The 11541-nt window shown below is 59.6% G+C and overlaps 1 protein-coding gene across 1 annotated transcript; it reads left to right on the top strand.

Annotated features, from left to right (window-relative positions):
* Positions 1 to 5443: 5443 nt before the first annotated feature.
* LOC147961032 (uncharacterized) lies at positions 5444 to 7053 on the top strand. The gene is made up of 3 exons (XM_087533641.1): positions 5444 to 5736; positions 6061 to 6951; positions 7023 to 7053. The coding sequence occupies exons 1-3, from the start codon at positions 5444 to 5446 to the stop codon at positions 7051 to 7053; spliced, it is 1215 nt and encodes a 404-aa protein (XP_087389767.1).
* Positions 7054 to 11541: the final 4488 nt, after the last annotated feature.

Genomic DNA, 11541 nt, shown 5'->3' with positions numbered 1-11541 from the left:
GCCGACGCCTGCACGGCGAGCTGCCTCGCCGATCTTCTTGGCGAGGCTCGCATCTCCGTCGAGCCCGTGTCCGACGTGGGCACAGGCTGCCCCGAGAGCCACCTCGTCAGCCTCCTCGACCAACCCCACATCTCCGGCGAGCTTGCCGTGGACTTGGAGTCGGTTGGCTCCATCGAGCCGATGCTTGTCGACTCTGACATGGCGTCGCTTGACGCCTTCCCCACCAACGTAGTAATCATCAACGACCCTCTTCCTCGAGCCGACAGCAGCGGCAGCGCCATCACCGAGGTACTGGTCATCAGCCACGACGCCGCCTCTGGCGAAAACGCCCACGACGCCCTGCAGACGGCGCTGCACGACTTGTCCGCCCCCATCCCGGCCGACGCCGACGCCAAGACACTGGAGGCGGGCCGCCTCGCCCTCGTTGCGGAGGGCCAGAAGCTAGCCTCCATGAGACGCCTCGCCGAGGCTCACCAGCACGAAGTCGACCGCGCCGCTTTCGGCAAACCGCTTCCCGACGGGCTGAGCCGCATCGGCGTCATCAAGAAATGTGGCGCGGCTATCGCCGACATGCTGGGAGCAGACCGCCCAGTCTATGCCACGCCTCTCGAGAACCTACGCGCCGCCCAGGCGGCCGCAGATGAGCTGAATGGACTGGGGCCCGACGAGCTCCCCTACATGACCAGACGCATCCAGCAGCTTATCGACGCGGCCACAGAGCGGCATGAAGCCGGTGTCCGCGCTGAAAGTCCTCCCCCACTCCGAGAGCACGGTGCGACGTCCCAACGCCGACTGCGGGCAACACCCGCGCAAGGAAAGAAAAGGAGCCGGCTGCCAGCCGCAGCCGGACTCAAATCTCCATCGAGCATGACACAGATGGCTAGTCGGCGGGCCCCATCGGTCAGTGGAGAAGCCGTCGAGCGTAGACATAGATGGCTAGGGCCCACGCCCAGCCGGATTGCCATTGTACCCCTGGGGGGTAGGCCTATATAAACCCCCCAGGGCACCCATGCAGGGGGGATCTTTTTCAGTAGTTTTAGACACCACATCGAGAGGAGAAGCGAGCTAGCCTTGCCCTTCTTCATCCTTTCACCGAACAGCTCAAGGAGCCTCTTGTAGCTACTTGTCGATCTAGTGACCATGCGGAGACCCCGCAGAGCAGCAGTAGGGGTGTTATCTCCATGGAGAGCCCTGAAGCTGGGTAAGATCTGCCGGCGTGCATGTCTTCGCCTTATCCCGTTTCCAGGCACCGGCGTTGTTTTATTGGCTCCCATAATGATAAGCCACCCGTTGGCATATGTCGCACCAACCACCCGACATTTGGCGCCCACCGTGGGGCCAGGTGCACCGTCGTCCGGAGACCTATTCTGGACGGGAACCCTCTTCCTTCCCAGCGAGCGTAGCCAGCCCGGCTCGCCTAATGGCGCTTGCCCCGACGCGCTGCAAGGCGTCGCCGACGCCTGCACGGCGAGCTGCCTCGCCGATCTTCTTGGCGAGGCTCGCATCTCCGTCGAGCCCGTGTCCGACGTGGGCACAGGCTGCCCCGAGAGCCACCTCGTCAGCCTCCTCGACCAACCCCACATCTCCGGCGAGCTTGCCGTGGACTTGGAGTCGGTTGGCTCCATCGAGCCGATGCTTGTCGACTCTGACATGGCGTCGCTTGACGCCTTCCCCACCAACGTAGTAATAATCAACGACCCTCTTCCTCGAGCCGACAGCAGCGGCAGCGCCATCACCGAGGTACTGGTCATCAGCCACGACGCCGCCTCTGGCGAAAACGCCCACGACGCCCTGCAGACGGCGCTGCACGACTTGTCCGCCCCCATCCCGGCCGACGCCGACGCCAAGACACTGGAGGCGGGCCGCCTCGCCCTCGTTGCGGAGGGCCAGAAGCTAGCCTCCATGAGACGCCTCGCCGAGGCTCACCAGCACGAAGTCGACCGCGCCGCTTTCGGCAAACCGCTTCCCGACGGGCTGAGCCGCATCGGCGTCATCAAGAAACGTGGCGCGGCTATCGCCGACATGCTGGGAGCAGACCGCCCAGTCTATGCCACGCCTCTCGAGAACCTACGCGCCGCCCAGGCGGCCGCAGATGAGCTGAATGGACTGGGGCCCGACGAGCTCCCCTACATGACCAGACGCATCCAGCAGCTTATCGACGCGGCCACAGAGCGGCATGAAGCCGGTGTCCGCGCTGAAAGTCCTCCCCCACTCCGAGAGCACGGTGCGACGTCCCAACGCCGACTGCGGGCAACACCCGCGCAAGGAAAGAAAAGGAGCCGGCTGCCAGCCGCAGCCGGACTCAAATCTCCATCGAGCATGACACAGAAGGCCGCCCTCGAGCTATGGTGTGGCGGGGCGACCCGCTTCCTCCTCCGCCTCGTGGGGAGAGATATCCTACTCCGCTGCCTCTCACGCATCCGACTCTCAGCGGCCGACTGGGCCGCCGCGAAGGAGTCGACGAGAATGACGCCCGGCACCGGATCGACCGCCTAGCGCGATCCCTGGCTCTGGAAGAAGAAGATGATGTCGGCCTGCCTTGCTTCGGCCCCCGCATTCGCGACAAGCCCTTCCCCAAAGGGTTCTCGCTCCCAAGCGACACGCCCAAGTACAACGGCTCCGTGAAGCTGGAAGATTGGTTGATCGACTACTCCACAGTGATTCGCATAGCGAACGGTAACAGGCGTGTTGCCGTGAAGTATGTCCCCCTCATGCTTCAAGGCACGGCGCACACCTGGCTCAGTAGCCTCAAGCCTTACAGCATCAACAGCTGGCTAGACTTCATAGAAGCCTTCATCCGTAACTTCACCATCACCTACAAGCGGGCTCCCAAGCCCCGACAATTCTCCTTGTGTGTCCAAGGGACCAACGAATCAACTCGCGACTACCTCAGGCGTTGGGCCGAGCTCCGCAATTCCTGCGAAGGGGTGCACGAGGTTCAAGCTATAGAGTACTTCACCGCCGGGTGCCGAGAAGGCACCCTCCTCAAGCACCGACTCCTCTGCGACGAGCCGACTACCCTCGACGAGCTGCTGGTCATAGCTGATAAATACGCCACAACCGATTCCTCAATGAAGACCGAGCTCCGAGTAGACGCCTCCGGGAAGGTGCTCGCTCCGAGTCCCAAGACGCCAGCAGGAGACTCCAGCCGACGCCCGTACTAGAACGACCACAAGCGCAAGGCTCCCATGCCGCCTTTCGCCAGTCGGCAGGTGGCCACAGTCGAAGCCGAACAACCCGAAGGGCGACCCACGCCCAAGAAGCAGAAAGGCAGCAGGCGGGCTTGGCAGCCAGCTTTCTCCTACGAGCAAGCACTTGATTCCCCCTACAAGTTCCACAGCGGCGCGAAGCCTTCAAACCACACGACCCGAAAATGCCACTGGCTCACGCGGATCTCCAAGGGCGAGGGGATAGCGCCGCCTCCGCCTGCTGGTCAGCCGCCTCCGGCCCCTCCGCAGCCGGCTACTCGACCAGCAGTCGGGGCTGTTCAAGACGAGTTCCCTGACGAGCATGCCGCCTACGTCGTCTTTACAAGCCAACCAGAAGACTGGCGTAGCCGACGCCGACAACATCAAGAAGTCAACACAGTTGTCTCCAACAATCCCGAGTTCATGCACTGGTCAGAAAGGCCTATCAGCTGGAGTCGGACTGATCACCCAGAGGTGATGCCGTCTCCTGGCTCTTACGCATTGGTTTTGGATGCCACCCTTGCAACAGAAAGGCAAGCTGCCCATTTCTCCCGCGTGCTGATAGATGGCGGGAGCAGCATCAACATACTGTACCATGACACCATGGAGAAGCTGAGAGCAAGACGAAGCAGCTCACGCCTAGTCGGACTGTGTTCCATGGCATCGTACCCGGCCTGTCCTGCTCCCCAATCGGCAAGATCAAGATAGATGTCCTCTTCAGGGACAAGGATCATTTCCGCCGAGAGGCAGTGTGGTTTGAGGTAGTGGATCTGGAGAGCCCTTACCACGCGTTGCTTGGCCGACCTGCTCTGGCCAAGTTCATGGCTGTACCCCACTATGCCTACCTCAAGATGAAGATACCGAGTTCCATGGGCATCATCACCATAGCCAGAGACTACAAGAAATCCTCCGAGTGTGCGGCAGCTAGAAGCCGGTTGGCCGAGTCCCTCGTGATTGCTGAAGAGAAGAAGATACCGGATCGAGTCGTGGCCATGGCCGGCAAGCAGCCGGCCCTGTCCCCCGACCCCAAGGAGTGTGATGCCCAAGGTTCTTTCCAGCCGGCCAAAGAAACAAAGAAGGTACCTCTAGACCCGGAGCACGTAGAAAGGTTTGCCGCCATTAGGGCAAGCCTGGACAGCAAATAGGAGGGCGAGCTCGTCGATTTCCTCCATGAGAATCGGGACATCTTCACATGGTCCCCCAAGGACATGCCGGGTGTTCCGAAGGAATTCGCCGAGCACAAACTATACGTCCGAGAAGGTGAGAAACCAGTCAAGCAGCCCCTCCGGCGACTGTCGGAAGAGAAGAGAAAGATTGTAGGAGAAGAGATAGCCCAGCTTCTGGCAGCCGGCTTCATTATGGAGGTTTTCTTTCCAGAATGGCTTGCCAACCCGGTCGTCGTGCTGAAGAAAAATAACAAGTGGCGCATGTGTATAGACTAAACTAGCCTCAACAAGGCCTGCCCCAAAGATCCCTTCGCCTTGCCAAGGATTGATCAAGTGATAGACTCCACAGCCGGATGCAAGCTGTTGAGCTTCTTGGATGCTTACTCAGGCTACCACTAGATAAAGTTGGATCCAGCTGACCGCCTAAAAACCGCCTTCATCACACCATTCGGAGCTTTCTGCTACCTGACTATGACATTCGGCTTGAGAAATGCCGGTGCCACTTTTCAGCGTTGCATGCAGAAATGGCTCCTCAAGCAGCTCGGCAGAAATGCCCACGTCTATGTAGACGATATTGTGGTGAAGACGGAGAAGCGCGGTACCATGCTGGAAGACCTCAGAGAGACATTTGAAAACTTGCGCCGGTTTCAGATCAAGCTCAACCCCGAGAAATGCGTGTTCGGAGTACCAGCCGGCCAGCTTCTAGGCTTCCTGGTCTCTGAACGCGGCATCGAATGCAACCCAGTGAAGATCACGGCCACAGAGAGAATGGAGATTCCCACCAAGCTACGAGACGTCCAGAAGTTCACCAGATGCTTGGCTTTCCTAAACCGCTTCATCAGCCGGTTCGGAGAGAAAGCTCTCCCCCTCTACCGACTCATGAAGAAGTCCACTCACTTCGAGTGGAACGACCAAGCAGACCAAGCTTTCCACAAGCTAAAGAAGATGCTAACCACGCCGCCTATCTTGGCGGCACCGACTGAGAAAAAGCCCATGCTCCTTTACATTGCCGCCACCAGCCGGGTGGTCAGCACAGTTATCGTGGTCCAGCGCCCAGAAGAAGGCCGAGCTCAGCTAGTCCAGAGGCCAATGTATTATTTAAGAGAAGTATTATCTACCTCGAAGCAGAACTACCCACACTACCAGAAGATGTGCTACGGTGTGTACTTCGCCTCCAAGAAGCTCAAGCCCTACTTTCAAGAGCACCCCATCACGGTCGTATGTACTGCCCCGCTCGCCGAGATCATAGGCAGCTGGGATGGATCCGGCCGGGTGGCAAAATGGGCCATTGAGCTAGCTCCCTACACGATCTTCCACCAGCCCCGCACCGCCATTAAGTCCCAAGAACTGGCCGACTTCCTCGTCAACTGGGCTGAAACCCAGTACCTGCCACCGGCCCCCGACTCCACTCATTGGCGGATGCACTTCGATGGGTCCAAGATGCACACCGGCTTGGGAGCCGGTATCATCCTCACCTCTCCTAAGGGCGACAAGCTCAAGTACACATTGCAAATTCATTTTGCCGCCTCCAACAATGTGGCCGAGTACGAGGCGCTCATACACGGGCTCCGGCTAGCCAAAGAGCTCGGCATCCGCCGGATCCTGTGCTATGGTGACTCAGATTTGGTGGTCCAGCAGTCATCTGGCGATTGGGATGCCAAGGACGCGAACATGGTGAGCTACCGCTTCCTCGTTTAGCAAATCAGTGGATATTTTGAAGGATGCGAGTTCCTTCATGTACCACGGGCCGACAACGTGCGAGCAGATGCCCTGGCACGAATAGGCTCCACCCGGCAAGCTATACCAGCCGGCGTTTCTTTCCACCGCCTCCTCAAGCCGTCTATAAAGCCGTCTCCAGAATCTGAGTCCATCTTCGTGCCGCCTGACCCCGATGCGGTCAGGTCCGACTTGGGGAACCAAGCAGGCGGCTCGGGGACTTCGACAGGCGGCCCGGGGACTGCCAGAGTCGCACCCGGCCCGGGAACTTTGGAACTTGGCCCGGGGGCTACTGCAACCGGCTCGGGGACTGTATCGACACAACAGGTGGTGGCCGACTCCAACTCTTCACCACCCAGCCCACCCGTCCTGGTCACGGTAGCAGTTTTGACAGTAGAACAAGTTGCAGCTCCATCATGGGCCCAGCCCATCCTCAACTTCTTAGTAAATAGAGAATTGCCAACTGACGAGATCTCGGCAAGACAAGTCCAACGCCGAGCCGGAGCATACACAATAGTAAACCAAGAGCTTGTTAGGCGCAGCGTCACTGGAGTCTTCCAGCGCTGCATCAAGCCAGAGAAGGGCATAGCAATCCTCAAGGACATCCACCAAGGTGAATGCGGCCACCACGCGGCCTCAAGATCACTCATCGCCAAAGCTTTCCGCCATGGATTCTTCTGGCCAACTGCTTTGGATGACGCCAAGGAACTAGTCAAACACTGCAAAGGGTGCCAAATTTTCAGTTCCAAGCAACACCTGCCGGCTTCTTCACTCAAGACCATCCCCCTCACCTGGCCTTTTGCCGTCTGGGGGCTGGACATGGTGGGCCCATTCAAGACGGCACGCGGCGGCATGACACATCTGCTCGTCGCTGTGGACAAGTTTACCAAGTGGATTGAAGCAAAGCCGATCAAGAAGCTGAATTGGCCGACTGCCGTGACATTCATCGCAGATATTACAACCCGGTACGGCGTGCCGCATAGCATCATCACCGACAATGGCATAAATTTTGCCAAGGGAGCACTGGCACGCTTCTGCGCAACACAAGGCATCCGGCTGGACCTAGCGTTTGTTGCCCACCCCCAGTCAAACGGCCAGGTCGAGCGAGCAAATGGCCTCATCCTCTCCGGCATCAAGCCCCGACTGGTCGTGCCACTAGAACGTTCGGCCGGCTGTTGGCTTGACGAGCTGCCGGCCGTCCTCTGGAGTTTGCGCACTACCCCAAACAAGTCAACCGGCTTCACCCCTTTCTTCCTTGTATATGGTGCCGAGGCTGTCATCCCAACTGACATCGAGTTCGACTCACCTCGGGTCACCATGTACACGGAGGCAGAGGCCAAGGAAGCACGAGAAGACGGTGTCGACCTGCTGGAAGAAGGCCGACTGTTAGCCCTCAGCCGGTCCGCCATCTATCAGCAGGGTCTGCGCCGCTACCACAGCCGGAAGGTCAAGCCAAGATCCTTCCAAGAGGGCGATCTTGTGCTCCGGCTGATCCAATGAACAGCCGGCTAGCCCAAGCTCTTGGCCCCTTGGGAGGGCCCCTTCGTCATCAGCAGAGCTTTAGGCAACGACTCCTACTATTTAGTCGACACGCAGAAGCCGAAGGCACGCAAGAGAGATGATTCCGGCAAGGAGTCGGAACGACCATGGAATGCCAATCTCCTCCGAAGATTTTACAGTTAAAAAGCAGTATGTAGCACGCTACCTTTTGTACTAAGTACGAGACAAAGGGTCCCCCGAGGAGCACTCGGGGACTACCCTCTTTTTTCTATGAATGATGAGTATCACGCATATGATTATGTTACTACATTTGCTTTTTCGTCGGGCACCGGGTTCGACCAGTCGGCCCGGGGACTTGCCGCCTCGAGTTATATCTAAAGTTCTGCCTGCAGTCAGACAAGTAGTGTGCCGGCACCCAAGCCCCCTCTTGTCAAAAGTCGCAGCTCGAAGAATCGACTGTCCGACTGGCAAGAACCAAGGGCTGGAAAGGATGCCCACACGAAAAACGGCTAAGGACTAACGAACTTATATACCGCGAGCCGGCCTCCCGCCCTGGCAACCAGCTACCAGAGCAGCCGGCTGGCCGGCTTCCCATTCACCTTGTTGCAATCTATGAAAGCTCGAGTGCTTGTCTTCCCATAACGACCAAGTCCTTCTCCAGCCACAGACTGCAGAGCAGCTGTCCGGCTAGGAAGGCGGTGGCCAAGGGAAGGCGGCAAAGGAAAATTAAAAGCCAAAAGGATGAAAAGCAAACATGAACGGAAGTCAAATAAATGCATAATTATATTTACACAAAAGACCTTCAAAAGGCCAGCATTCAACATAGTTTGAATACACCCCCAGTAGGTGGAACTGCGCAAATTTAATAAAAGTTGTTCAAAAGAGTAACAAGAAGGAAAGCAAGGACGGCGGATCAGGCCAAGGGAACGATGGGTGAGTTGGGCAGGTTGGTGGAGACGGCAGTGCCGGCTGGAGGAGTGACTGGCTGGCGAATCTCGGCATGATCATCACCTCTTGCAGGCGGCGCGCTTGCACGCGCCTCGTTGCTGGAGGCATGATCAGGCTGAGACGGGCTGGTCGCTTCGCTGTCTGGCACAACGTCTTCACCATCCTCTCCCTCTTCCCCTTCGCCCTCATCGCTGGAAGCAATCTCCTCCGCTAAGTCCTCACCTTCTGCCGGATTCAGCCCGAACCACTCTTCCGGCTGAGCGACGCCGGCATCATCCACCTCAGGGGCAAAGGCAATGGTGTTGGTGTACTCAGCGATCATCGAGGCGCGCTGGACGATAGCCGGCCGCACCGCCTCCAGCTCCTCGTCGGCCTCCTGCCGCCAGGTGCTCAGCTGGTCCAAGTTTAGCCCAAGATACCAAGCTCGGACGAATTCCAGCGCCGGACCGGGCCGCTGACGCCTTCCAAGCCTCGAAGCAGTCGACTGCGACCTCCAGCCAGTCGGCAGTCCGACTTGGGGTGCGGGGAACCACCTTGCCGGGCTAGAGGGTGGCCAGCACTTGCGCCCCGGCGCGCTGAAGACGGCGGAGCATGCGGTGGGCCGGCTGCAGGCGGGCTTGAAGCACCAGAAGCTGCTCCTCAAGTGACCGGCCGGCACCCGGTGCGATCTCGGCCCCTGCCTGCCATCGCGCATTGCGGTAGGCCTCGATGGCTTTGGTAGCGGCAGCAGAGTAACTGGGAAAGTAATCTGCACAAAGAAGAAAGCAGTAGCGCAAAATCAAAAGACGAACCAGTTGGCATGAGGCAGGCAAAGAAACAAAGAAGAAGGCGGCCTACCGTCGATTAAGTCTTCCACCCGGCTGTAGCCTTGACTCAGCGCCTGCTTTGCCTCGGCCCAGTTCACCGCCTCGGTTTCATATTCGGCTTTGAGGGCAGCCTCGTTGTCTTGCGCCGCCGTCAGGGCCGCCTTGTGGCTCTCCTCCTGGTCGGCCAGTTTCTTGGCCAGGCGATCGCGCTCCTGAGCCAGGGCGGCGCACTCGGCCTCCTTGGCGCGAAGGGCGGACTGGGCTCCGCTTAGCTGGTCCCTCAAGTCAGCATTGGCCCCTGCAAATATGAAGAAAGAAGTCGTCAGGAAAAGATCCGACCCGACTGCTCTGTAGTCGGCCCAAATCTCGGGGACTACACCCAGTGGGTGCGCTGACGCGCCCCCACTTGAGATAAAAGATGAAGCACCTACTCCGCTTCTCGATCAGGTCAGCGGCCTTCTGGTCCAACTCCTGGGCCTGGGAGTTGAAAGCAGTTGCGCAGAGGTTGTGGTACTCCTGCAGATAAGACAAGAGATGCGAGTAAGAACAAGACGGCAATCAATGTCTACTAAGAAGTTCCAAGCCACCAGCTCAGCAGCCGACTCGGAACTCAGGGAGTACACCCAGTGGGTGCGCTGACGTGCCCTCACGGAAGAAATCAGGAGCAAGCAACGAAAGACGGGAGGACTCTCCCGAATAACTGTTCAAGTCATGAGAAACTCTTGAGTATACTGCCTCAGCGCGGCGGCCTGGGCCTGAAGCCGGCTCCGGACGTCCTGTGCCGCCACGTTCAGCGCGGTCGTCCCACTGCCCGGCGTCCACCCGGACGAGCTATCGCCGACCGCCTCTGGGTCCTGGGCCGACGGGCTAGCGCTCGCAGCTTTTTGCGGCTCCGGCACTGAAGTCGCCTTCCCCCGCGCGCCGACGAGGCAGCGACAGGACCACAAGGTCCACCCCCACAGTCGGCTCACCTCCGGCTGGCTGCACGGGCGGCGCGTCGGGCCGGCCACCTTGGCTCGTTCCAGTCGGCGGCGACGGCACCGCCTCCCTCTCCATCACCGGCCGGCCGCGGTCGGCCTCCTCCGTCGGGGGCACTGGGATGTCGGGAGCCGCGGCGCGAATGGGGATGACGAGCTGCAGAGGCTGGTTCTGCAGGTCCTCCGCCTCCCTCTCCGTGGCCGCGGCCTCCGCCTGGGCCTTGGCAGCCGCGTTGGCTCGCGCCTCCGCCGACTTCTCCCTCACCTCCCGAACCGCCCTCCACTCCTTTGCCTCCCGCTCCTCCCACGCCTCCCGCGCGCTCGGCTCCGTCACCTCTAGGAGATCGGCACGGGGATCCACACGGCGGGAGCTTGAAGACCCTCCCACGGCTCTGACTAAGGAGGCAGCAGAGGCCCACTCGAGAGAAAGCGGGGCTCTGTTTGATAAGTCAAGAAGAGGGCTTAGAAGAATATCAAACCGAAGAAGAAAAAAGAAAGGCTTAAGAAAAATGACACTTACACTGAAACCGCCTGCGGCTGCTTCACCACCTTGCGGAAGCGGGCCGCCTTCGCGGCCGCTTAATCCCGCTTGCTCGCCATCGCGGTACTCTTGGGCTTCTTTGGTCGACTGCCGAAGTGGGTCGACGCGGCCCGGCGTTTCTGCGCACCACCATGAGCAGCCGGCACGGCAGATGGGCCCGCGCCTTGATGATCGGGCGCTGGTCGGCGGCGCAGAATAACTTCGGTCTCGTCATCATCCGGCTAGTCCTTGAAGGCGGCCCCGAGCCTAGAGCCGCTCGCCTCGCCGCCTCCCCCTACGATGCCATCTTCCATGGCGGCCGCCCCCAGGTCCGGGTCGTCAATGTCGTCCACCGCGCGGTCGGGGAGGAACTGGCATTCCACCCCCACAGCCCCGGTTGCCGGCGGAAGCATGGGGTTCTGCCGAAAACAAGCCGACTGGTCAGGAGTCGGCCATCGCGAATCCGGCAACAGGGAAAGAAGAAAAGAAGAGAAACTTACCATAGGCGGAGGATTGGCGCGAGAGTACGGCTCCTTGCCGTACTACCACTCCTCGGTGAGCTTGCATTTGGAAATATATTTCACCATGTAAGACACCTCGGCGTGAGGCATCTCCTTGGTGCTTAGCCGGCACGGGTCGAAGCGGCCGCTCATCTGGCAGATCATGTGAGGTCGGCCCTGGAGCGGGAGCACCCGGCGCTCCACGAAGTCGGCCACCAGG

This window comes from Triticum urartu, chromosome 7A (assembly GCF_056163025.1).
Source record: "Triticum urartu cultivar PI428250 chromosome 7A, HENAU_Tu73, whole genome shotgun sequence".
Taxonomy (NCBI): domain Eukaryota; kingdom Viridiplantae; phylum Streptophyta; class Magnoliopsida; order Poales; family Poaceae; genus Triticum; species Triticum urartu.
Note: the sequence above shows the minus strand (reverse complement) of the source record. Positions and strands in the feature narration are given on the sequence as shown.

Excerpts from the sequence above, each read along its gene's own strand:
- LOC147961032 (XM_087533641.1), top strand. The coding sequence starts at position 5,444 with ATGTATTATTTAAGAGAAGTATTATCTACCTCGAAGCAGAACTACCCA. Across the intron at positions 5,737-6,060 it reads GTCAACTGGGCTGAAACCCA|TGGATATTTTGAAGGATGCG; the intron begins GTACCTGCCACC and ends TTAGCAAATCAG. Across the intron at positions 6,952-7,022 it reads CTGCTCGTCGCTGTGGACAA|ATATTACAACCCGGTACGGC; the intron begins GTTTACCAAGTG and ends CATTCATCGCAG.